We start from the raw sequence: 25622 nt of genomic DNA on the forward strand, positions 1-25622 counted from the left end.
CAGGACCCCCGGGGCCTCAGCTGACCACTGTGTGGCTGCAGCGCTCCCTCTAAGCCTCTAGAGGGAGCACTGACCTTTTTAGTCTTGGCAAACTTGGGAGGATTGGTCATCTTTTGACTCCGCCTCCTCGTGGCATACTTGCTCGCCTTCCCATCCCACTCTGCCAGCCTCCAGGAATGTGAGTTTGCATCCGAGCAGTTAAGAAGAGTGCCTCATCGTCCGAGCGGTTATTTCGTTCACCTTCTACAATACAATCTCATGGTCAAGTGTACAAAACTGTTCACCAAATTAAAAAAATTGCTTGGCCCTAAAATGTCATCTTGCATCATTAGGAGTGCCATGAGTGATGCAGAGGAAGATGTTTTGCTTCTGCACAAGTCTATCGAGGGGCACATCTGCACGTCACCTGCTTGTCAGCAAGCTCAGGTAACACAAGTCACCCCACACAGGCTCCAAAGTTCTCAACGGTATCAGAAGCACTGACACATATTGGCAACGTCCATCCCTTTATTCCATCTTATCAACTCCAGGCTCCTCTCATGCTCCTCCTCCTTGCTTCTTCCCCCTGCTCAACCCCCCACCCTCGGCCAGTCTCTGTCCCTCAAACTCTTTTAGCGCTAATCACACGACACGCGTCGCCGCTCGGCTGCACTCAAAGCTAAACTGGGATGAGACGGACTTGAAAGGACGTAATTGTACATCGCTCGTCGGCTGGTTTTCTGCCGCTTTCTAATCGAGGGGCGACTATGACATAATCTCACGGACAATGAGGCCTCCGCCTTCAGGCTTGAGTGGAGAATTTAATGGGAACCTCAAAATATGATCAAGTAGTTCAGTTACAGGTTGTGAAATGAAACCTGGAACATCATGTGGACTGTGGTCCAGAATTTTTTTTTTAATTTATCCAAATATTTGAGGAAATTGTATATCTGGATGGGCAGTGGTTTCAATTGGGGGGAAAAAAAAAAGTTCATTCTTACGTGCCGTGACAAAAAGAAAACGGGAAATTGTCTGATTGAGGGGCAGGACTTTTTTTTTTTTTTTTTTTTAAATTTCGTGATTGTGAGTGTTCACATAAAAGAAAAAGCCCTCATTAACGCCAAGCCACGTTTTTCCTTTTCCTGCTCAGCTCGCTTTCACTTGATCAAGCTTGTCAGCACCGTTTTTGTCCCCCCCCCCTCTACGGCGGCAATCAAATTGCCTTCCGCCTATTTGCTTTGAAGACCACACCAAACATTTGAAGAACCATTTGAGTCCCCTTTTGCCTGACAAATGACCTTCAAATCCTCAGAACCACTTTTCTCCACGATTCTTTTTGATCCTCAAAACCAGAAAAAAAAATCGATTAATCGGCGATCCGATTTTCACGTGCGAATCTTCGCTTCTAAGTTCCAGCCCTCTTTAAGGGGTCGGGTTAATCCATCGCAAATGCTTGCAGGTGTGTCCTTCGCTTATCTACTGTAGCTCGCACCCGTGGCGTTGCGAGGGCCCTGCCGCTTCCTGCCTCACAAAAGCCGCCTCTGTTTCTCCCCCCTTACGTTTCCTCCGCCGGCACCCCTGCCCCCTTCCTCAACACACCGGTGGTACATTCCCTCTCGCTCCACCGGTGCATTCCTGCAGAGGAGTTCTCCTGTCACGCTAATCCTAACAGCATTTTATTCGTGTTATTAGGAAGCGCGTGGTCCATATAACCCCCCTCCTCGTTTCGTGGGCGGTCATGCCGGTTAGCGACACATCTGTCCATCCCGACGCGCGCAAATAGCTTTTGATCTCGTCGTGCCCTTTACCTCCGTGTGCTCCCTCAGCCTCCATCAATGGCCCTCATTCATTCCTCACCCTCAGCATGCTTCTGTGCCCCCCTCCCCCTCCCACCACCACCAAACATCCTCCACCTCTCGGGCCGGTACCTTTCCACAGATGCTTCAGTTTCATCTCCTGAAACTGGGTGACAATTTTGGCATTCTTCCATCCATCTTCAGTCAACTTCAGGTGTTTTAGGAGTTTTGTTTAGCTTCACTTACAGTTAGGAAATCATTCTCACATTTACAGTAACTGCACAAAAAAAAAAAAAACCTTGGGTGCATCAAGTGCAAGCCCCAAAATTGCCCTCCATACATTATCGACACAAGCAAAATGTTCTATATCTCATTTTAGAGTCATTGTACTTACCACTAAAGTGTACGTCTAGTGTACATTACAGAAATATGTCTGTACATAGAATATATTTTTATATGTAATTGTGCTGACTGCCACATTTCACACTAAATTAAAAAAAAAAAAAAAGAAGAACATTTGCGGGCTCTTTTTGGCTGCCCCTCTCTTCATGCCCTGTGCTCACCCATATTCAACCCCGCCCCCCTCTTTCCCTCCCTCTCTGCCTATTTGAGGTATGTGGCTTTCTGGGCGTGTCCTGCGGCCATGGCCCAGAATCACTGACCCATTCTCCGTCTACATTCCTTCTCTACCTGGCACCCCTCGGCCATCGCGCTCGGCGTGCGTGACGCCGCCGCCGCCTCTCTGCGTGACCCTCACAAGCGCGAAAAGACCACCCTTGACCCCCCTCGCCCCCACCCCACTGTTTCCTCCCTCCCTTCCTCCACCATGGTCTATTTTGGTGAACTGCGGTGTGTGCGTGCCCTGCCCAGCAAAGTACAGACTTTTGAAGGAAGTCAGCAATATAACATGGCTGCTTTAGTTTAATTACAAGCTTCTACTTTCGGAACACAGAGAGAGACGCCCAAGAGCCAAATATTTCATCTCCGAGCTCGACTGGCTCACGTTTTCTCCTCTCGTCTTTTTTTTTGCGGGGCAGCACCTGTCGCTCGGCAGAGATGTACAGCGCAGCACCTTTCGTGATGTCATGCAGTTTGAGAGCTGCACCTTGTGAATGTTGCCACGGCAACCAGTGATGACATTGCCGTATATTTTACTGATAACATTTTGTGCTGACTCGCATTTCACCAAAGTTGGAATGTGATTGGTTCCTGCCGAACACAGGCTCATCCAACAGGGTGTCTACACTTATGCAACCGTGTTAGCTCACTTGCTCTGTATGTTTTTTTTTTTAATTGAGCTGTGCTGGTCACGTTTAGAAATTATTTATCTTGGGGTTTCTTTTGTATCTCAAAAAACTGACATTCCAATTGGGGTGTGTAGACTTTTTGTATCCACTGTAGATTATTTTCTTTCAAATTTAGCGTCCACTTCCTGTGTCGCTTCCTGGCACCCCTTAAGCTCTGGTCCAGAAACATTGTTCACTGTTCAGAATTTTCCTGCTTGAGCATTTCTGGCATGTTCTCATTTTTGTTCTGACGGTAAAACGGTTAGTTTTTTGCTCCAGACAACATTGAAATTCATATTTTACTTAGTAATATGTAGGTATGAAAACCAAACTAGCTTTTTTTATACATTCCTTTGAGATAATTGCTGGATGCAGACGCCCAGATGATAGTTTGGATGTGCAGCTGCTCACTCGCTCTCCTTCGCCATCAAAGCTCATCCCCCCTCCCCTCCCCTCCCCACATGGCCCCCTTTAAACTTTTTTCTCGTTTTCTTTTTGGGCTATTTTTTCTACGTAGACTCACTGATGATGCGTTTAAAAGAAACCGCATTTTATCTTGTCTTGTAAAACTAACACTATAAAAGTTTTTAAGAGTTTGATTGTTGGCAAGGAAAACACATTTTATAGTCGTTCAAAACTTCAATTAGGGAGACATTTGACATTAATTGATGGATTGGTATCACTTTGATCAAACGAGCGGCGAAACTGGACCACGTCGGACAGACCAATCAGCTCCCATGTGGCTTGGGGGGCGTGGCTTAAAGCACGGACAGAGCTCCGGTTGGCCGACCTGACTCGCTCGCTCGCATGTCCCGCAGGGGACGTGATGATTTTAAAACCGTATAATTTTTTCTTCAAAGATGGACTAGATAATCATAAATAGATTTTTTTTATATATCAGTCATGTGTGCTAGTTCTTTTTTTTTTTTTTTTTTTTTAGAAAGTCTCCACCAAACAGACGCACGCCCTCACTTTTCTCTCTCTCCCTCCCACATTGTCTCTCTCCCTTTCCCTCCCGCCCTCCCTCCCTCCACACACACACTCTCACTCGGGTGGGAGAAAGTGAAGCGGGAAAGTGAAGGAAGGGTGTGAGAAAGCGCAAGCTTCCAGGTGTCTGTGACCCGCGCTTCGGCGGACTCCATGGAGCTTTAAGGGCTGCCCCTCAAAGCCTTCTCTGCCCCCCCTGCCGTCTCTTTGGTGGCTCTGTCCTTCCTTCCTTTTTTTCTTTTTTTTTGTCTTGTCACCTCGCAGGAGGTTCAGTCGGCTGCCTCTCGTCGGCTGGCTTTCTGGGAGAGGACACCCTCGCATCCAGCAGCAGCCGCCGCTCCACGCTCACTATGGATATTGCAAATTGCCCCTTCCGGAAGAAACGGAGGCCGTGGAGCCCGGACCTGACCTCCGTGGCCCTTGTGGCCCTGGTGCTCGCGCTATGCCAGAGCACTCTGGCGCAGGCAGGTAAGACCACCTCCATCAAGTTTTTATAGCGCTCACCTGTTCTTCACTTTGCCTCTGGTCGAATTGAACTTTTTAGAGGTCATCTATGAAGAACTTTGATGAGATTGAAAAGTGTCCATAATGGATGCAAATGTAGGAAACAATCAAATATTTAAGAGGTCTTTGCTTGTGCTCTCAATGGTTGTTAAAAAAAAATACATTTTGGTTGCTTCTTTTAACTTTTCCACACCCTTAAAAAAAAGTGCCAATTTTTGCTGTCACGTATTATTTGCTCATGCCCACGCATGGCAGCCTGAGCACCAGGGCGCCCATTGGTGCCTGCTGGTGCACTTGCACGTTGACGCCTGCCACAATAATCGGCAGCATCGTGCACGTTAACCATCGATTACAACTTGATTGTTCAATCATTACAATAAGAAAAAAAAAATCTGATTTAGCACAATGTGTCCAATTGTGACGTCACCCCCCCCCCCCCCCCAAATGGCATTTCCCCCTCCCCTCAGGTGTGTTCTTTGGCCGTCCATGTGGACTTTGCATCTCATGAATGGCTTCTTATGGGAGCTGGTGCGGAGGAGAATGTGCCCAGTGTCTCTCATACGTGTGTGTTTAGGCATGCGCCACGCTATACATTTCTTTTAATAATGACAGAGTTGACGTACACAGCCCCCCCCCCCACCTCCGAATTCCACTTTTTCTTGTACCTGTATTAGACATAGTGATGGGAAAATAACACGTTTTTTGCATGTTTGAAATGATAACAAATGTGGAGGTGAGATGTCAGGTGAGCAACGAGGACGCATCTCCCTTAAGGAGCAATGAAAGAGGATCTGTTCAAAGGAGAAACATTTTGTCCACATGGATGTTCCTCCTCCGTGCGGGTCCTTTTCAAAGCGTCAACTGGAGCTCCTCAAAGGACGCTCTGTGCCTGTCCGTCTTCCTGGGTAAACACAACACGGCCTCCTGTGAAAGGAGCGTCTGTGAGGGCGTCCTCCGCCTCCTGAATCATTTCTCCAACTCACTTTCACCTCCAGTGTTAAGTCAACTTTACTGGTCTGAGAATTTCTTGAGGGTTCCGAAGGGTCACCGTGTGCTTTTTGAAGCTTGGCCTCACTTTTTCTCATCTCTGCTGTTTTGTAGCTACATTTTAACCACAGTTTTCTTTTTTGTGTGTGTCAGTGGATAAGTAAATATGGAAGCGGTGTTAGCATTGAATGCTAACATCCACAAATTTGCTCGTCCCTTCTCCAGTCCCAGCTGATTTGCCCCCCCCTCCCTTACCCTCTTCTTCTCAAAACCGCACCATCCCTGCAGGTTTGAGGGATCACATGGAGCGTCCGCCCACACTTTTGGGCGGTTTTGAACGTCTAGGCGTCGCTCCACAGGGGAGACAGAATAGCCAGCGCCATAATGATAGGCCGCGGTCTGCGGACGAGGCTATTCCTGCTTACTGTAATTTGCGGCCCGGGAGGTCAGCTGGACCTTTTTCGTATTGCGTCCGTGTACGTCATGTCTTTTCCAGACATTGACACACATGCGTTGCATAGTTTGGAAACAAAAGTTCACAGCTGGCAGCTATAGAATGGTGCACGGTAATTTTTTTTTTTTTTTAGATTTTCTGTCAGGTGCAGAGAGCCCATGAAAGGTGTATTCTGGGATTTTTAGTCAACTGGCATTTTCAATATTTTCTTGCATTCTTCCAAGTGTTTTGCTTCAAAAGCTAGTAAAACTTCTCAAAGTAGTCCAGATGAAAAAAAATGTGGCGTGGAATTCTGGTGACTTTGTCCTACTGAAGGCCTCCAGGTTCCATCCACTGCGGCCTCCGTCGCTTCCAAAATGGGACTGCGGCCTCGCTGCACCGAAACCGCACGAGACACCAAAGTGCCACACACACATATGCACAAACACAAGCACCACTTGAAAACACTTTGCACAGTGAAACGTGGCAGGACAGTTTGGACCCATAATCCCATAAATTGTCTTTTTAATTTATTTTTTTAAAGCTGACTCACCATTTACATATATTTTCTCATCCTTTTTTGGTGAATCTTTACTATTTACTCACATCTTCTGGGTCTTCTTTTAGGTCATTAAAAAAAAAAAATCTCAGTATTTCATGTCCTGTTAGCATCTCCGTATATTTAAACCTGTACTTAACCGTCATGTGGTCAACGGATGGGCGGAAGCATTTTCTAAATCTGGAGCAAATGCTAACTTATACCAAAATGTCAGGTCACTTGGAAAATGGTTCAAGATACACTATTACAGGATTTGCGGTCCAGCCGGTAAAAGTTTGTTGTCCAGACAACAAACTGTTGCCACTTGAACCCTGATAATTATTCCCAGATATCACCGACATTTGACGCCCCCCAAAATATTTATACTTATATTAAAATTATACTTATATTAAAATTTGATTTTGAATTACTACTTTCCTCTTCACCAGGGTTTTGACGCCATCTAGTGGCATCTTGTATAGGCTAAGGGTTCACCATCATCATTTGTGAGTCAGCTTCCTGCGACCGCTGCGTACTCTAGACTTTTGTGTGTGTGTGTGTGTGTGTCTGTGTGTGGCGCCGGCCACACAATGCGACGGTTGTGCGTAGGTGAGAGGTGAGAGGTCAGCGTGTCAGCTGGAGTGTGTGTCTGGTATTTGACATTGCGGTACCACCAGAGCAGATTCTTCCCAAACAACTCAAATGATGTTTATCAGGTTAGCACAGGTGGAATACTAACCAGCAGTGTGTGTGTGTGTGTGTATACTGTCTGTGCATATGTGGTGGGCGCGGCCGGGTCCTGCCTCCTGTCCCAATGACCGCGTGTAAATGGTGGCGGACAGCTGTGAGCGTTTATGGTAGGGATGAAGACAGAATGCCAAAAAAAAAAAAAAAAATCCACTTTCATCTTTGGGCTGGCTCGAGTCGGGCGTAGGTTGGTGTGTTGTTTTAGCGGGCGTGTTGGCGGCAGTACTGCCTCACGTGAGCTGGAAACAGAGTGCCATATTGTACTGGTGCCACAGCAGGAAAAATATTTTAATTGGCATTTAAAAAAAATAAAATAAAATAACCAGGAGTAATTTTGCTGCACTAATTCTTTCTTCATCCCATGGGGAGTTGGGGTGGCTGGTGCCCCCTCAGCCCCCAGCGTTTATACACCACTGGTATTGACACATATTGCAAATATATAATGCAAGGAATTGTTTATATGTCAAACAGAGGCGGCAAAGTGGCTCACAGTTCTGAGGTTGAGGTTCTTTTTGTACTGTTTGCATGATCTCTATGTGTTTGCTAGTTTTTCTGGGTACTTTAGTTTCCTTCCACATGTCAGGTTCATTGAAGACTAAATTGTCCTTAGGTGTGACCAGTGCAGAAAATAGAAAAATTGCTATATAGTTGGAACTGCAAAACTGGCAGCATGTTAATTGTATCTTCACCATCTGGTGGAGGAACATCTAATTGTTCTGCGTGTCACAAAACACTACTGGGTTTAAAATAACCCAAATTGGATGCTCGGAAAATAACCCAGCATGATGATCATGGCTCCACTCTGATGATGTCATCACTTCCCACCATTTTTCCTTTTCCTCCGTGACACTTTTACTTTCTAAGCGTGGAAACGTGAGTCTGGTGAAACATGAAAGCAGCCAAAATTGATGACTCAACCCCGGCTGACAGTTCCACTTGCTTCTTTCCAATGGAGTTGTCCATCTTGCTCTGAAAGAAATCTTTGGTTCCCTCAAGGTTGGCTTTTGACAGCACAATTGGGCCCCTTGCCTCCACCCTGGTGCACACTGAGTCTTACTGTAGCTGCCACGTACATGGGCGCCACTTGCTCCCCCCCCATCCTTATGCGCTCTCCGCTCAAAGCCAGCATTGTGCACCTGTGACCTAACCTGCTCATTTTGACGTGTCTGAGCGTCGGCGGGTCAAACGGTGTAACATGAAAGCCCGGCATAGCAAGACGTTGATCTCATCTCGACAGAAGTTGATCTCTTTTCTCTTCCTTTGCAGAACCCGTGGACGTACTGAAGGCCATGCAGGTTACCACCCTCCCTGAGGGCGTGAAGAAAGTCCCGGGCTTCTGCACGTCCCGCCGCTCCAGCAGCCCCGACCACGCCTACCGCATCAGCAAGAAGGCCCAGATCTCAGCCCCCACCAAGCAGCTCTTCTCAGGTAAGCCTGAGCAAAAGCGCTCGCCCACATGAAAGTAAATAAAACTTTATCCCTGTCGGAATTGCGTCTAAGTGTTGGCGCGGGGGCTGGACTTGCAGCACGGCTCGATCCGCCACGACTTTTGTGATGAAATTCCCGAGCGTGGCAAACCTGCAATCATCATCGTCGTGCGTTGATGTTTCGACCTGCTTTGTAATTATGTGTCTGAGTGAGGAGACACGCGAGGGTCTTGAGTGAAGTTTTTGTGGTTTGAGACCAACTGTCATTTTGTGTACGCCACGTCACCTCCCTTAATTCTTTGCTCCTGATGAAAGTACATACCTGAAAGTTCTGCACCTTCTTCCTCACTCTCACCTACGTGGTGATGCTAGAATACAATAAATAGAGATCACAATTAAAACCAAATTACTACTTTCCTATTATCTTAACTTTGGTACAAAAAAAAGAACTGGACTTACGTGTCTTGTCTTACTGCAGGTCGTTTCCCGGAGAACTTCTCCATTATGGCGCTGGTGAAGGCCCACGCCGGTCTCCAGGCTTTCCTGCTCTCAGTCTACAGCGAGCAGGGCGTTCAGCAGCTGGGCGTTGAGCTCGGCCGCTCGCCCGTCTTCCTGTACGAGGATCAGCACGGCAAGCCGGCCCCCGAGGACTACCCGCTCTTCAAGGGCGTCAACCTGGCTGACGGCAAGTCAGTAACCAGCGCCGGGGTTGAGGGGGGGTCGACGTGTCATACCCTTCGTCACATCACGCGTGTATTCCTCCTCCCGCCTGCAGGTGGCACCGCATCGCAATCTCAGTGTCCAAGAAGAACGTGACACTGATGCTGGACTGCAAGAAGAAGATGACCCGAGCTTTGCCCCGTAGCAACAACGCCGAGGTGGACACCAACGGCATCACCGTTTTCGGAGCTCGCCTGCTCGACGAGGAAGTGTTCCAGGTGAGGACTTTGAGGTTTAACAAAGTGGGAGGGGCTTCCCTTCTGACGTGTGTCCTGGCTGTGTTTCCGCTCAGGGAGACATCCAGCAGCTTCTGATCGCACCTAACGCTCAGGCCGCTTATGACTTCTGTGAGCACTACAGCCCCGACTGCGACTCCCCCCTGCCCAAGACGCAGGCGCAAGACCCCAACACATATGTGAGTAGCTTAAGCGTGTTCCAACGGGATGTCTAAACAGTTCCGCCGGCCCAAACGGGAGTGCGATCACTTTTGGTATCTTCAATGAAGCTCCCCTTATCAGCAAAAGTTGAATTTGGACTCTTGTTGGTGTCCTCTTTAATCCAGAAGGCTTCATCTTTGTGACATCAATAGGGCGAGCCCACTTTTAGAAATCAAAAAGCCTTTTGGACTACAGATGGCGCATCATCAGAGCGCTTTCGTTTAACTTCACTGAGAATACACACAGCTCCTCTCCTCTCCCTTCATATTTGGAATGAAACTCGAACCCGAGAGTCCACGTCTAAGCCTGAGAAAGTTCAGAAAAGCAAATTCTGAAGGTTTTGATGGATCATCAAAGTATCCATGAAGATAGGACCACTACGAATACCCCAAATATGAGGAGGAAGCAACAGGCCCCTTGCAGCTCATCTCAACAATTTAACATCGCTGCTTATTGTTTTTTTGTTGTTGTTATTTACACGTCATGTGTGTTGATGTGTCCACATGGCTGGGTTGTTGCGGCGGTGGAAAGGGCGTGGCTGTCAAATGTGAAATGATTCTTCTACTTTGATTCCCAATTTATTTCTAGAGAACATTAAAATAAATCACGACTTGACTTGAGAGCCGACTGTTTGAGTATTTACCAGGTGATTCTTTTTTTTCTACCTGTAACAGCCACGCCCTCCATGTCTCCGCCCAACAACTGGCTCAGTTGTGATCAGGCCATTGACGCCGCTTTGTTGTTTCATGTTGAGAACGGCATTACTGGAGAGATCAGTCACGAGAGTCAATGACGGGAAGTTGAATCTGCTCCCGATTGGTTCAAATGACAAAGAAGGACTCGGCTGTATCCAGTAATGCCTGTGCAGTCTCAGTAAATCACCCAAGACCTTTGCCACCTTGATGTCATTGTTTCTCAACACAGCCACTCTTGTCTTTCCCTCCCCCTTCTGTGCCCTCCCTCCCAACCCTTAAACGTCTCTTTCTCCTTTCTGTGTCTTTGCCACCTCGCTCGCACACATCACACATCTCAACCCACGTATAAACCGTTAGAAGAAGGCCACGCCCACCAAAACCGCCGCAAAAGCCAAGCCCACCCCAGCTAAGCCCGCTAAGGGTGGAAGCTTTAAAATAGTCAAGCCACCCCATCCCAATAAAGCTCCTAAGTCTTCCACGGCCAAGCCGCCTAAATCCAAGCCCACTGCCAAGCCCACCGCCAAGGCCACCGCCAAGCCCACCACCACCGCTGTCTTCTTGTCCAAGATCAAGACTACGTCAGCTGCTCAGGTGAAGACCACGAGCGCCCCGGCGAAGAGCGCCAAAGTGGTTGTTGAGAAGAAGACCAACGGAAAAGCCCTCGTGGGGAAAACTGCGCAAACTTCGGCCGAGGTCAAAGGAAACGGAAAGGTGGTTGTCGAGAAGAAGGTTGGAGGAAAGTCCTCCGCCGAGAAGAAAGCCGCGTCCAAGGCCGTCGAGGTGAAAGAAGTCAAGGTCAAAGTGAATGGAAAAACCGAGAGCAAAGTTAGCGGCGAGGCTAAAGCTACGAGCAGCGGCAAAGTTACTGTGGTAGAAAAAAAAGGGGCCAAAACTGAAACCACTACAAAAACAAAAACTGTCGTCAAAATAGAGAAGACGACAGTGAGCGCAGCAACTTCCGCATCCAAAGTGGAAGCTACCAAAACGCCAAAAGCCACAAAAGCAGCTAAGGCGGAGCCAACAAAAGCATCGAAAACCTCTCAAGTCAAGTCCGAAGTCAAAGTGAAAACGGTGATCTCCAAAATCCCCGTGGTCAAACCCACCGTCAGCAAATCTATGAATGCGGTAGTGGAGAAGTCATCCGTCGTGAAGAAGGTCCTGACCACCGCCGCTCCTGTCCGACCCACTCCGCCGAGACCCACCAAGTCCAAGGCGGTGCTGGACATGAACATCAAGTCTCTCCACAAACCTTTCCCGCCTTTTGACAAGACGGCGTTGAGTGGCAACGGAGTTCCGGTCAAGAAATATGAGACCGGTTACCAACAGGTACGACTCTAGTTTGGGTCGGAATGTCCCCGACATCTGGAGGTCAGATTCTGACCTTCAGGATGCCGGGCTTCTATATCATATGGCTGTGCGGCCGGCTTGCCCATATGATATGAAATAAGGGTGCACAGTGAAGCATGGCTCGCTGTGCACGTTCCTTCTTACCTCCGAGCTGCACAAACGGGGACCTCCTGTCGGGAAGAATGTGGCACGGATTGGCGATAAACACGAGCGAGAACCGGGACGACACACGCGGTGCCGCAGCTATGGCCTTTTTTTTCCCAATAAGCTCCTCCCCCCTCTGGTCATGCAAAGCAGCCTCACGCAAACCTCCGGCAGTCAATTCATTCTTCGCAGTGAATTGACGGAGATCTGTTTTGTGAGGCTGCTTTTTTTTGTTTTGTTTTGTGTTCCGGTCGGGAACGCCGCTAACATCACACTCGTGATGTTTTCGTCGGCTTTCCTAGGCCCACAAACAAACCCCCGTCAGAATTGTCCTGCCATAAAGTGAAAAGAAATGTCATCTCGGCGACTCCCTAAACGTCAGCGACGTTTATAGTCGTCGGGCGGCTTGACATTTCTTTTCCGAAATGTTTGTGAAACATGTGAGTTGCCGCGAGACAACCACAATGCTGTTTGTGTTCTCTTCTTATAACTCATCATCACTCACAAGCAGACTTTTGAACTAACCTTCGCTTCTTCCGGTCAAATCTGCTTACTTCCTCCCTGCTCCCCCCTCTCTCTCTTTTTTGCCCACACGACCAATCAGGACGTAGACACTGAATATACCGAGGCTGACAACACCCCCACAGAGACCGATTATTTCTATGAGGAGACGCTGCCAGAGCCTGAGGGTGAGGCGGTCGCACAGGAAGAGAACCCCACGCAGGTAACACACACGTCAACGATTTGATTTCCGCGAGTCATTAAAAAAAATAATAATAATAAATGGAAAGAGTCCAGTTAATTTACACTTAATTTAAATATTTTTTTATTCAATTCTATAAAAATATGTCAGTCCCCCCTCATACTTTCTACTTATGTGCCTCACACCTCACAACAGTTTTGTTGGCGTCCGCCGCCGCCACACAAGACCACTTAAGGAGAAGCCTCCTGTCCAAGAACCATGCGCCACATTTCCCTTTTAACACGGTCTCCGCTTTTTTCCTTAACCCCAAGACTCAGTTTGGTGGTCATCTCAGTAGAGATGACCGCAAACGTCTTGTGACAAAAGAGGAACCCGAATGTGGCGCATCTGTGTTTGACGGAAGCTCTCCGTGAACAAGAGAGATTCCACACCCTCGGTGTGTGTTTCTCATAGTTCACTCGTTGTGTCGTTTGCTTCATCCTTCGGTTTTCATGCCAAAAACTCAAATTATTCACGAGCTCAATCGAGACGCTGGTCCGACATCAAATCCATTTTAAGGGTAAGTCACAGCTGAGGGGAAAATTTGTTTTTCCGCTCAGCTCACATCTCGTGAGCTTTCCACTTTTAGATTGAAAGCACGTTTGTGGAAGCCTCAGCATCCTTTGTCGTAGACACGCTAAGCTCCAAAGACAACTGAGTGTAGACATTGAGTGTATGTGTGCGTCTTATTTTGACAAGGTAAGACTCATTTCTTCCCACACTCTTTCACTCCCTAACCATTCCTGCTGGCAAACACCACTCCTCCTTCACGGGCACCCTCGGACCCCCGCAGCAGTCGCAGGTGGAGGAGACGGCTCTGGCGGGGGAGGAGGAGACGGCTCTGGCGGGGGAGGAGGTGGACTCCACGGCCTTCAACGGCGTCGAAGAAGACCGCTTCACCGAGGAGTATGTGACTGGCGACGTGGGCCAGAAGGAATACGACTATTCCTATCGGGACTACGGCGAGCCCAGACCCGAGACCCGAGAGGTGGAAGGCCACTTTGACCACGCCCTGTCCGCTGTGACAGACGAGGCAGGCGTAAGTACTTTTTGCTTCAGCGGCAAAAAAAAACCAAAAAACATTTCAACTGGCAGGAGTTTTCATTGGCATTAAAATCTCAATGTAAGGCAATTTACAACCACGTTGACTCCCAGTTTTTATTTTGCTGCTGTTACCAATATTAGTCCAGAGGTGAAGATGACCACAGTCCATTGGCAAGCACATTGCTGGTTGAAATGTTTGTCCGGTGCATAAAGAGCTATTTGAAAGCGCATGGAGTTCCCGCGCCGATGCTCTTTATGTCGCCGAGTGTAGAACAGTTGGTCAGCGCAGGAGATCCTTTCTCGACACCGGCAGGTTTTTCTGCTCAAGAAGTCACTGTCAGTGGAATTATTCGCTCACATGACTTCTGGGCAGCACCTTGGGATTACTTTCCCGCCACTCAGTATGACTGTGAGCGTGAGTGTGTGGCGAATGCTTACCAAATATTGACGGCGGCGTGTCGTCGGCCATGTTTGTGTGTTTGTCCTCAGGCGGCCATCAGAGGACAAAAGGGTGAGAAAGGAGAGCCCGCCGTGCTCGAACCTGTGAGTGGACCCACAATCGCCATTTTATGATTATTGTCCAAACCCAAATGAGTTTTGGGAGAATATTTGGATCCAAATGTGATTTGATGTTTCTCCGTAGGGCATGCTGATCGAGGGACCACCTGGACCTGAAGGCCCTGCTGTGAGTTCATGACCGTTCCATCATTTTCTTCCCAAAAGGTGCTTTCTTTCAAGTCCTCCCTTTTTGCCTCTCTTAGGGACCTACCGGTCCCCCTGGTAGCTCCGGTCCTCCTGGCTCTGTCGGCGATCCCGGTGAGAGGGTGAGTTTGAGCATGGCCGTCAGCTGTATGCCTTCACCATGCACTGGACTCACGAGTTCGCTCTGTCGCAGGGACCTCCTGGCAAGGCCGGTCTGCCCGGTGCCGACGGAGTTCCCGGACCACCCGGATCCTCCGTTATGCTGCCTGTGAGTCACTCAACCCGCAAATACTTGTGTTTTTGTGGCTCCAAGACTTGGCTCGGACGTGTTGAGCCTTCTTGCGGTCCAAACGCTGTTTGCTTTTTACAGTTCCGCTTCGGCCAGAGTGGAGGAGATAAGGGTCCCGCCGTGTCTGCTCAGGAAGCCCAAGCTGCCGCCATTTTGTCTCAGGCCAGGGTGAGTTGCGCTGTAAGGTCAGTAGAAGGAAATCAAGAAGCACTTGCTCAATCTATGTCATTATTGACACCCTGTAGATGGCTCTGAAAGGACCTCCTGGACCAATGGGATTCACCGGACGTCCCGGACCCCTGGTATGACCCCATCTAACCACCAGAGCATTGCTTTAGTTCAACTATAGACGATGCACTTGTCTCTTAGGGAAATCCAGGAAGTCACGGTCTAAAAGGAGAAAGTGGAGATCCTGGTCCTCAGGTAAGAGCCATCAGAATTAAGCGGTAGTCGTCATCTTCTTCGACGTCCTTGAACCTGCTCTGTGAATTCATCAGGGACCCAGGGGGGCTCAAGGTTTGATGGGACCACCAGGCAAAGCTGGAAGGAGAGTGAGTATTAGAGAGTACTCAAAGTTGCCGGCTGGACATTGCTCGCTTCTTAACCGGCCGTCTCCGACAGGGCCGCGCTGGAGCTGATGGAGCCCGGGGAATGCCCGGAGAGCCAGGCACTAAGGTTTGAACTAACCTAGAAGTCTAAAAAAAAAAAAAAAAATCTAGGTGGGCGCTAACAGCTTGGATGTCTTCTCAGGGTGACCGCGGATTTGATGGTCTTCCCGGTTTGCCAGGCGACAAAGGACACAGGGTGAGCGCTTACTAAGGATGTCACGCATCGTTTCGTCTTCGCGGGCTAATTATTGTTGTTTACAGGGCGACACTGGCTCACTGGGACCCCCAGGACCTCAAGGAGAGGACGGCGAAAGGGTACCGAGATGCAGCAATGTGAAAACTGCTCCAGTCAGATCGACATCTGTTTTGACATTGTCCTTCTGTGTGTCCTCAGGGCGATGACGGTGAGGTCGGACCCAGAGGTCTCCCCGGCGAAGCAGTAAGTACTTTCCTGGCGAGCGGCAATAGCGAGCGTCCTCTTTTTTGGAGGCTGTCATTTGTGGTACTCTCGGAGTAGACATGATTGGTTTGTTTTTCTTTGAACATCTTTTTTTCTTCCTTTTTCCTTCTAGGGACCTCGTGGCTTGCTCGGCCCTAAAGGTCCTCCAGGAATTCCCGGCCCTCCTGTGAGTCACGAGAGTTTTTTTTATTTTCATTCCAGCAACTCCCTAATTAAGCTTGTCTTCTTCTCTTAGGGTGTTCGAGGAAATGATGGGCCCGTTGGTCCTAAGGGCAACCTGGTCAGTGTCTTGTCATCTACTCACTTTGCTTCTCACCCCATTCAACCATGCGTTGACCTGCTTAACTCTTCTCCAGGGTCCTCAAGGAGAGCCCGGACCTCCAGGTCAGCAGGGGACATCAGGAACTCAGGTAAAACACGCTAACGTTTTATTCAGAGTCGACACATTTAACGTGTGTTTTTCCAACAGGGAATGCCAGGACCTCAGGGACCCAATGGACCTCCAGGAGAGAAGGTAAGACTTTTTGGGGGGTCCTTGACCAGTCTATTAATAAACTGTAAATCCAGAAAAAAACTATAATGGAGCCCATTCATTGTCCTCCAGGGGCCCACGGGAAAACCAGGTCTGCCAGGAATGCCAGGCGCTGACGGCCCTCCTGTGAGTTTGTATTTTCGATTTCTGTCTGTGTGTTGACCAGAACGATGTCATTAAAATCCACCATTGTTCCCCCTCAGGGTCACCCAGGAAAAGAGGGACCCACTGGCACGAAAGGAAACCAGGCAAGTAGCGCATCCGATACAGAAACTTGTTACCAACAAGCTAAATGCTAATTAGCATTGATTAAATTCACATCTTGGATTTGTCTGCAGGGCCCCAATGGCCCTCAAGGAGCTATCGGTTATCCTGGCCCTCGTGGTATCAAGGTCAGTTAAATCTTTCGGTGCTTCGGAGTGGTCCAGAATCTTCTGATGCTGTCTTCCCACAGGGCGAGCAAGGAATCCGAGGACTGAAGGGTCACAAGGGAGAGAAGGTACGTGATCATTTCCAGCTTCAAGCAACAAGTGTATGACTGATCATCCTTTTGGTGGCTTTAGGGAGAAGACGGCTTCCCCGGAATCAAGGGAGACTTTGGTGTCAAAGGAGAGAGGGTACCGTGGAACGATTGGTCTTTTCTTGCCTTCTGACTACCTTCAGACACTCTGACTCATCTATTCTCCGGCTCCCAGGGTGAGATCGGCGTGTCAGGCCCCAGAGGAGAAGACGGTCCAGAGGGGCCAAAGGGACGAGTCGGACCTCCGGGTGAGCTCGGTCCCCTCGGTCCCCTTGGAGAGAAGGTATGAGTTGTTACGTCCGGGAGCTTGATTCTCTTAAAAGACAAGTGAGGGGAACCTTAGTAATAACTGGAGTGAGTTTTCGAATTGCTTCTCAAAGAGACCACCGTGTGGTTTCAGGGAAAACTTGGCGTTCCCGGACTTCCCGGCTACCCCGGAAGACAAGGACCCAAGGTAAGAAGATCAGCCCAAAGGTTTTGTTGGTCCTATGTACTGTGCGGCTGTTCGATCCAATCATTTTGTCTTGTAGGGATCTCTAGGATCTCCAGGATTCCCTGGCTCAAATGGCGAGAAAGGAACAAGGGTAAGGAATGTCCGACCTCTGGAGTGATGTTACTATTTTTGGTTTTGGTTTGTAACTGTTGTTTTGCCTTTCAGGGTCTGGCAGGAAAAGCAGGCCCAAGAGGACAAAGAGGACCAACAGTAAGCTTGGTTTATCCTTCACAGACGTCCAAGTTTTTGCCATCATTTCACCATCTGTGTTCTTCAGGGTCCCAGAGGACAGCGAGGACCACGAGGCGCCACTGGAAAGCCAGGCGCTAAGGTTAGAATTTCCTTGACTTTCTCTATTTTTCAATACTTTACATTCTTCGCTTCACCGTTTCGTTTCTTTGTCGTTGCTCGACAGGGAACTTCAGGAAGTGACGGCCCCCCTGGTCCACTTGGAGAGAGGGTGAGTTCTGGTTTGTCTTTGAATGGTTCTCTTCTCAGCTTGTAGATCAGCTTCCTGATTCTGCTTTGCTGTTGTCACCATGCAGGGACTGCCTGGACCTCAAGGAGCCAACGGATTCCCCGGACCAAAGGGACCTCCTGTGAGTGACAGCGGTTGATTCTGGCGAGAGACTAGCAAACGTGAATCTGAATGTTTTCGGGTGTTTCCTCACAGGGACCACCAGGAAAGGATGGACTGCCCGGACACCCCGGACAGAGAGGCGAAGTTGTGAGTTCAATTTTCATGTTTTTTTGTGAGAGGAAAAATCAGGCCTTGGTGACAGATAATCACTGGATGTCTTTTTATCAGGGTTTCCAAGGAAAGATGGGTCCACCAGGACCTCCTGGAGTCGTGGGACCTCAGGTGAGTTGAGACACGACTGCGCAGGAATCGTCAATTTCCTTTCCGTGTTTCTCAACTGTGATTCTTCTCCAGGGTCCATCTGGAGAGACCGGCCCCTTGGGCGAGCGTGGCCATCCCGGACCCCCGGGTCCACCTGGAGAGCAGGGACTTTCTGGCCCATCAGGCAAGGAAGGCACAAAGGGAGACCCGGGCCCCCCAGGAGGTCCAGGTAAAGATGGACCCCCTGGACTGAGAGGCTTCCCTGGAGAGAGAGGACTCCCTGGTACCCCCGTGAGTGTCCAGTGGGCCGTCCCACCACATATTATTGTCCGCCGAGTTCAACTCTTTTGTTTTTTTTCTTCCAGGGCGGTGGAGGACTGAAGGGAAGCGAAGGACCTGCTGGACCTCCTGGACCTGCTGTACGTTTCCGAACTATTTCTAAAAGTGGCACCGGAAGCGTATTTCGGCTTTCTGCCGGGAGTCCATTTAATGCAGTCTGCAAATTTTACAACCTTTTATAGGGATCTCCTGGAGAGAGAGGGCCCGCTGGCACTGCCGGACCAGTCGGACCTCCTGGTAGACCAGGCCCACAAGGACCCCCTGGCAACGCTGGAGAGAAAGGCGTTCCTGTAAGTGTTTGTGGATTCTGTCCGAGCGTTTGATTCTGTAAGCATTTTTTTAATGTGGTTATTGCTGTACCTCAGGGTGAGAAAGGCCCAATCGGCCCTGCCGGTCGGGATGGAGTTCAAGGTCCAGTGGGTCTTCCGGGCCCAGCTGGATCCCCAGGAGGACCTGGAGAGGATGGCGACAAGGTCAGTGACAGTGAAAAGCGTGTGGTTTGTCCAATTGCATGTTGAGAACCATCCAGGTTCAGTTTTATGGTTTATGTCCTTGTCATGACATCTTTGGTCTCCTTCGTTGCAGGGTGAGGTGGGCGAGCCTGGTCAGAAGGGAGCCAAGGGTGGCAAAGGAGAGCATGTAAGTGCATCTTAGCCACAAAGGAAATGAAAAATGAAATCACATTTTGTTCAACGGATCCTTCTATACATGTGTCATAGGGACCTCCTGGTCCACCCGGGCCCATGGGTCCCGTCGGCCAACCTGGTCCAGCCGTGAGTACCGTACTTCTTCTTGATATTCTCCTCTCCAGCAGGTCAGCGTCATCCTTTTATTCTTCTCTTCTGTGCAGGGTGCTGATGGAGAGCTTGGTCCAAGGGGCCAACAGGGGCCTTTTGGTGCCAAAGGAGATGAAGGATCCCGAGGATTCCCCGGTGCACCCGGACCCATTGGACTGCAGGGACTGCCAGGACCACCAGGCGAGAAGGGAGAGAATGGAGACGTTGGACCTCTGGTGAGTATGGAGACTCTCGCCAAAGATGTGATGAATAAAGCTGAACAACCGGACGTGCACGTGTCTACAGGGACCTCCTGGCCCACCAGGACCCCGTGGCCCTGCTGGACCCAACGGTGCTGATGTGAGTCTCTAACCCTTATAAAATGAACACTAGATTTTCATGATATTAGACTGAAACTTGTGTGTTGTTCAGGGCCCTCAAGGTCCTCCTGGAGGTTTGGGTAATCCTGGACCTAGTGGAGAGAAGGTACACAAACATTTAATTCCCACTTTAATGTTATAAAGGGGCATTTGTAATTTCCTGCCCACTAACAACTTCACTACACTCCATAGGGAGAGCCTGGAGAGGCCGGGCCACCTGGAATCGGAGGAGAACCAGGAAAGAAGGTGAGATCTTTTGGTGGGAAGGGAGAAAAGAATGATGCTGGTTGATTCGTGTCCAGCTAACAAATGGTCGACTGCCAGGGTCCTCGAGGCGAGCGCGGAGAGAAGGGAGAGGCCGGACAACCTGGAACGGCTGGCGCCGCTGGAGGACGAGGAAGGCCAGGAGATGATGGACCTAAAGGAAACCCTGTATGACTCTTTTGTTTATCCCTATCTTGTCGTTTGTTCCGTTTTAACATCTGGTGCCGTCCTTAGGGCCCAGTTGGCTTCCCCGGTGATCCTGGTCCCCCCGGTGAGGTTGGACCCAGAGTGAGTATCCCTCTCGTTGAACTCCAGAAATCTCTCGTGGATTATTCGTTTGGTTGTTGAAAAGAACCAGAGAATTTCAATCAATTCTTTTTTTCCCTCCTCTCAGGGTCAAGATGGTGCCAAAGGAGAGCAAGGAGAAAATGGCGAACAGGGAGAATCTGTACGTGCAAAACGTATTGTTTTATTCGCGTGAAGCCTTTTCAAATATGTCACAGATGTCGATCCTCTTCTTCTCCTCCAGGGCTCGCCAGGTCCACCCGGAGAGAACGGACCTCCTGGCCCACCAGGAAAGAGAGTAAGATCACAGCTTCTAGCTTCAGTGAAGAATCACATCAATTTCTTCAGAGGTCATAAATTGTTTTTGCTTGTTTGCAGGGTCCTGCTGGAACAAGAGGACCTGAGGGACGGCAAGGAGAGAAGGGAACCAAGGTCGGTCCACAGTCCAATAATTTCCATTTTGCAATCCGTGTCATGCCTATAATAATTTGTTAGCAATACTCTATTTATTATGTTTACAAATTAAAAGTCTGGCCAAAAAAAAACTTTTTTTAAACTTCCTGTGATGAGGTGAAGCCTAAACAGCGGCCTCCAGTGGTCACCTTTAGCACTATACACTCAACTGAATAGTTTACAATCACTCTTCTTTCCGTGGTTATTGATTTGTGTTTGTCCCCTCATTCCAGGGTGACACAGGTGCACTCGGCCCACCAGGAAAGACAGGTCCCGTCGGTCCTCAAGGCCAACCAGGAAAACCAGGAACTGAGGGTCTGCGAGGTCTTCCAGGATCAGTGGTCTGTTCAAGATAGGAGTTTGTGGATCAAGGAATGCACAATTTCTCTTGGTCTCAAATTGCGTGTGTATTCCTTTTAGGGTGAGCAAGGATCTCCTGGCCCTGCAGGACCAAAGGGACCACCTGGACCTGTTGTAAGACTCCGACGTGGTCCTCTTTGCTGGGAAGATCTTCCCTTTGCTGTACTTAACTGTGTCGTTTCTCCAGGGACCTCCGGGTTTGCTTGGTCTGCGTGGAGACCCTGGTGCTAAAGGAGAGAAGGGACATCCAGGTCTTATTGGACTTATCGGACCTCCGGGAGAACAGGGAGAGAAGGGAGACCGAGGTCTACCCGGACCCCATGGAACTGGCGGACCCAAGGGAGAAACTGTAAGTCTTACTGGGACATTTGTGGACTTGATGAGAATGGTTGTGATATGTTTGATTGCTTTTTACAGGGAATGCCTGGAGGCACCGGACCTCTCGGTCCTGCTGGTCCTCCTGGTCCTCCTGTGAGTTCCTTCTCGTCATACTTTAGGAGACCTTGGGCTTTATTTACTATTCACACCGTTGTTTAATGAGTAAACACAAAAATTAGAGAGCACTATTTGAAACCTTAATACATCAGGCGCCTCAATTCAGAGTGCTTTATGTCCCACTGAGGTCTTCTCACACTTTCTGTCATTTTCAGGGTCCTCAAGGAGTCAAAGGAGCTAAGGGTGCCTCTGTGAGTATTGTTCCTGAATCTTGCTGAGCAAGTGGAGGGGTTGCCGCGATTCCTTCTGAATCTTTTCTCTTCCGCTTGTATTTAGGGAGGATCTGGTCCCAAAGGAGAAAAGGGTGTTCCAGGAGCTCCAGGACTTCCTGTATGTAACTTCTCTCCTTTATTCAAATGTTAACATGGTGGACTCACTCTTGGTTCTGCCCCCCATCACCACCAGGGCCCACCTGGTGAGGTCATCCAGCCGCTCCCCATCCAGAGGAGTCCCAAGTCCAAGCGCTCCATCGACGCCAGCCAAATGGTCCCCGACCTGGAGATGCCCGCCTCCGACACCGCCGGCGCCGAGTTCTTGATGCCCAGCGAGGGCATGGAAGAGATCTTCGGTTCCCTCAACTCACTACGACAGGAGATCGAGACCATGCGCTTCCCGATGGGAACGCAGGACAGTCCCGCAAGAACCTGCCAGGATCTCCGCCTCAGCCAGCCTGAGCTCCAAGACGGTAAGTCGACTTTGTTCTTTGCAACAAGTCACAATTCATTACCATCTCACTCTATCTCAAAAACAGGAGAGTACTGGATTGACCCCAACCAGGGCTGCTCCAGAGATTCCTTCAAGATCTTCTGTAACTTCACCAGCGGTGAGACGTGCCTGTATCCCAACAAGAACATCAACATGGTCAGTCCCTGACATATTAAGAGTTGTTTTAGAACAGTGAGAGTACGGAGGGTGGGACACAATATGGCCCACGGGCTGTATTTTGGACACCAGTGGTGTAAGCAGTTGTGTGCTCTGACTGTGGTGGCAGGTGAAGATGGACTCGTGGGAAAAAGAGACTCCAGGTTCCTGGTACAGTGAGTTTGCCACCGGCGGGAAGGTGAGTTGCTCTTCAACGTGAAGACCTCCTTCAAAGTGGTTCTCGTCATCATCAACTGCCGCCTCCTCGCAGTTCTCCTACGTGGACTCTGACGGCGAGCCAGTGGGCGTAGTCCAGTTGGGATTCCTGCGCCTCCTGAGCGTGGTCGCCCGCCAAAACCTGACCTACCACTGCCACCGCTCGGTGGCCTGGGCCGACCAGAGCGCCAAGGACAACCACGATAGGGCGCTGCACTTCCAGGCCGCTAACGAAGAGGAGCTGAGCTACGAGACCAACCCGTACATCAAAGCGCTGGTGGACGGATGTTCTGTGAGTCCACATTTATGTCTCATCTTAAAATCCTTTCAAATGAATCTTAAGTAAGATTTTGGTGGATCAAATCAAAGAAGAACTTGTCTTGACTGAACTTTCCTTTTCCTGCGCGTCTCGGCAGTATCGCAAAGGCTTCGACAGGACAGTGCTGGAGATCAACACGCCACAGGTGGAACATCTTCCTCTGCTGGACATCAAAGTGTCGGACTTTGGGGAGAGTAACCAACAGTTTGGATTTGAAGTGGGACCTGTGTGCTTCCAAGGCTAACTCACATACATGCATGCACATACACACGCACGCACTTAGAGACACCTACATACAAGCCATTCATGCTCAAAAATTTGTAAATTAACTTGTAAATGATATGTAACACACACACACACGTAAACACACATACACACTTACACACAAACACACACAGGGATGGTGTTGCCCCAGCAACGCAGCATCCTCCCGACAACTAATGGACGTAAAATAAATAACTAAAAAAAAAAAGTTCTGAAGAGGTCTCGGAGGGAAGGATCATCGAGAGGGAGCGTTTTCTTCCCGGTGACGCAGCATCAAAAAGGGGGGCCCGGCCCAAAAAAGCCCCACCCCCCCAGGCTGCCCTCCCTCCGCCCGCCCACCTGCCATCCGCCCCTCCACTCCTCCGTCACACCGCCTTCTCTGCACCCCCGATGTCTCTCACCTCTTCCACGTGTTAAAGAACCACAGAATTCCTTTAAAAAAAAAAAAAAAAACTCCAACTTGTTCGCGTGATCGCATCTTGGGGGGGTTTCCTTCTACCAACTAAATGTGGCGTGATGCCATCTTCGCTGAATAAAAATCTTTGTTTTCCTGAGAGAACGCGTGTGGCAAAAAGTGCTAATTGTGCCAAAAGTTTGACTCCGTTTTTCTCCTCTTATCATGTCATTGAGCCTCCAGCTGGGCAAATGTGCATTACATTCCATTTGTACAGACATAGCGCTATTCTATTGTATTTATTTAAGAACAAAACAGGGTGCTTTGACATTAAACAAAAAAAAAAAAAAGGAAAGAAACGGACCACCAAATATTCCCGCCGTCACATGTGGTATATTTCATTTGTATTTATTTCTGCCACCGGCCCCTTTTCAGAAGATCAGACCAAAGAATCTGCGGCTATGCCAGATTGTGTTTCCCCCCTGGACTGTCCTGTGCTGTTCAATGTTGCTTCCACTCCCAGTGTAAACATTAAAAGGTGACTATCTCCACCTCTGTTGCCGCTGCTTTTGACTTTCACGTCTGAACCGTTCACGTCGGTGCGAGAGACCACAGTGGGCAGAAGGTATTGGTGAGCGGGAGGGAGGGGAAGGGCAGAAGATCCCCACCCCCACCCCACTTGGCCTTCCAGTCTCTGTTAGCTATATTGTGGATTTTTTTTGTTGTTGTTTTGTTTTTGTTTGTTAAATCTTATTGCTGTTGATTTTAATTTTAGATATATCAGGGAAGTGGGCGGGGAAGGCCACGAAATCCTTCAACGAAATAAAAAAAGTCCTTCAGAGAGAATGACCTCAATTGCTAGTTTGTTTTTATTGATTTGAAGATATTTCAACGTGAAGAAAAACAATATGGTGCTGAAAAAGAGAAGTATTATTTTATAATGTGTGTAAGTATAATTCCTGTAATATATCATCTTTTTTAAAAGGACCTTTTTGACTTGTGTTTTTCTTCAACAGCAGCGCTTGCATTACAAAGCTTGTCCACAAGGTGGCACTGTCGGTGACGCTATACAATGAGTCCGTATGGGAAAACAAATGAAACATATCTGAGTGTGCGGTTTTACACGAATGCTTCTTTATGATTTTGTCTATTGGATGGAGTTATTCATTATTTAAGCCTAATTGTTTCTTTGTCAAGATTGTGCCTCATAAGTTCATGCACCAAACCCTAAACAATTTATTCTTTGCTACTTTAGTTTAATGTTTGTTCACCAAGTAATGCAAGCTTCCCTGGAAGGATTTTTCTGATTTTGGGAAGTGCACTTAAATAAGAAGACCAAGCTTGTGGACCTTCACCATGCTTCTCTTCTCCATTACGTGCCAGCAAGACCCAGAAAGACTCACGTGAGTGTTACTGACCACTTCAATTTACTTTTATCGACAATTTCAAAAGTGTGGCTAAATCTGTGCTTTTTTTAACGATTCATCTGTGCAAATTAAAATAGCACAAAGATCGGTAGCAGTAATCATGCATCTAATTCACGACTTGACACACCTGTGAGGTGTGGCTTACCTCAGAAAGGTTTTTGTTTCCATGGATTTTCGCTTAGTCTAATTTCAACAACAAATTTATTTTAGGAATCACAGAAAATAGTTAAAAAAATAGTAAGTATATATTTGGGTAAACAATTATTGTTAAATTCCTGCTAAACAGAGATTTGGTAAATTCTTTATTATTTCCAAAAAGTCAAATTGATATTTAGAGACATTTTTTTCAAATCTTTTATTTATTTTGACAAAATAAATTTAGTGCATCTATTTGGCATTACCCAAAGTAAAAACACTTCATTTACTTTATTGGACCACAAATCTTGAATTTGACACTGGCCTACGGGGCAAAAATTCACTTGGACTGCGTAACCAAGTAAATTGATGATGGGCATGGGTTTTGAATTGCTC

At 48.6% G+C, this 25622-nt stretch overlaps 1 protein-coding gene across 7 annotated transcripts; it reads left to right on the top strand.

Moving 5' to 3' along the window:
- The first annotated feature begins 31 nt into the window (after positions 1 to 31).
- LOC148380175 (uncharacterized) lies at positions 32 to 24651 on the top strand. Of its 7 annotated transcripts, none has more exons than XM_088364939.1 (66): positions 32 to 178; positions 333 to 426; positions 531 to 4516; positions 8524 to 8685; positions 9163 to 9373; positions 9460 to 9622; positions 9697 to 9819; positions 10894 to 11862; positions 12632 to 12751; positions 13563 to 13808; positions 14303 to 14356; positions 14457 to 14498; positions 14575 to 14637; positions 14709 to 14783; positions 14886 to 14972; positions 15050 to 15106; positions 15174 to 15227; positions 15302 to 15355; positions 15426 to 15479; positions 15555 to 15608; positions 15674 to 15727; positions 15807 to 15851; positions 15985 to 16038; positions 16108 to 16152; positions 16229 to 16282; positions 16342 to 16386; positions 16477 to 16530; positions 16608 to 16652; positions 16743 to 16796; positions 16859 to 16903; positions 16968 to 17021; positions 17100 to 17207; positions 17325 to 17378; positions 17455 to 17508; positions 17583 to 17627; positions 17695 to 17748; positions 17833 to 17877; positions 17963 to 18016; positions 18091 to 18144; positions 18226 to 18279; positions 18352 to 18549; positions 18624 to 18677; positions 18780 to 18887; positions 18963 to 19070; positions 19183 to 19236; positions 19317 to 19370; positions 19448 to 19609; positions 19680 to 19733; positions 19806 to 19859; positions 19946 to 19999; positions 20078 to 20185; positions 20252 to 20305; positions 20412 to 20465; positions 20547 to 20600; positions 20681 to 20734; positions 20989 to 21096; positions 21176 to 21229; positions 21303 to 21464; positions 21533 to 21586; positions 21766 to 21801; positions 21887 to 21940; positions 22016 to 22295; positions 22362 to 22471; positions 22602 to 22670; positions 22743 to 22979; positions 23104 to 24651. In XM_088364939.1, the coding sequence occupies exons 3-66, from the start codon at positions 4399 to 4401 to the stop codon at positions 23248 to 23250; spliced, it is 6312 nt and encodes a 2103-aa protein (XP_088221065.1). In that variant the 5' UTR covers positions 32 to 178; positions 333 to 426; positions 531 to 4398; the 3' UTR covers positions 23251 to 24651. The 7 variants fall into 7 exon arrangements, with proteins under 7 accessions (XP_088221065.1, XP_088221067.1, XP_088221064.1 ...); XM_088364941.1 differs by having other exon boundaries at positions 4313 to 4516; XM_088364938.1 differs by having other exon boundaries at positions 98 to 261.
- The last annotated feature ends 971 nt before the right edge of the window (positions 24652 to 25622 follow it).

The sequence above is a fragment of the Syngnathus floridae genome, chromosome 21 (genome assembly GCF_059516105.1).
Source record: "Syngnathus floridae isolate MCC-2025c chromosome 21, RoL_Sflo_1.0, whole genome shotgun sequence".
In the NCBI taxonomy this organism is placed as follows: Eukaryota; Metazoa; Chordata; class Actinopteri; order Syngnathiformes; family Syngnathidae; genus Syngnathus; species Syngnathus floridae.

Excerpts from the sequence above, each read along its gene's own strand:
- LOC148380175 (XM_088364939.1), top strand. The coding sequence starts at position 4,399 with ATGGATATTGCAAATTGCCCCTTCCGGAAGAAACGGAGGCCGTGGAGC. Across the intron at positions 20,601-20,680 it reads CTGGCCCACCAGGAAAGAGA|GGTCCTGCTGGAACAAGAGG; the intron begins GTAAGATCACAG and ends GCTTGTTTGCAG. Across the intron at positions 22,296-22,361 it reads CCAGCCTGAGCTCCAAGACG|GAGAGTACTGGATTGACCCC; the intron begins GTAAGTCGACTT and ends TCTCAAAAACAG.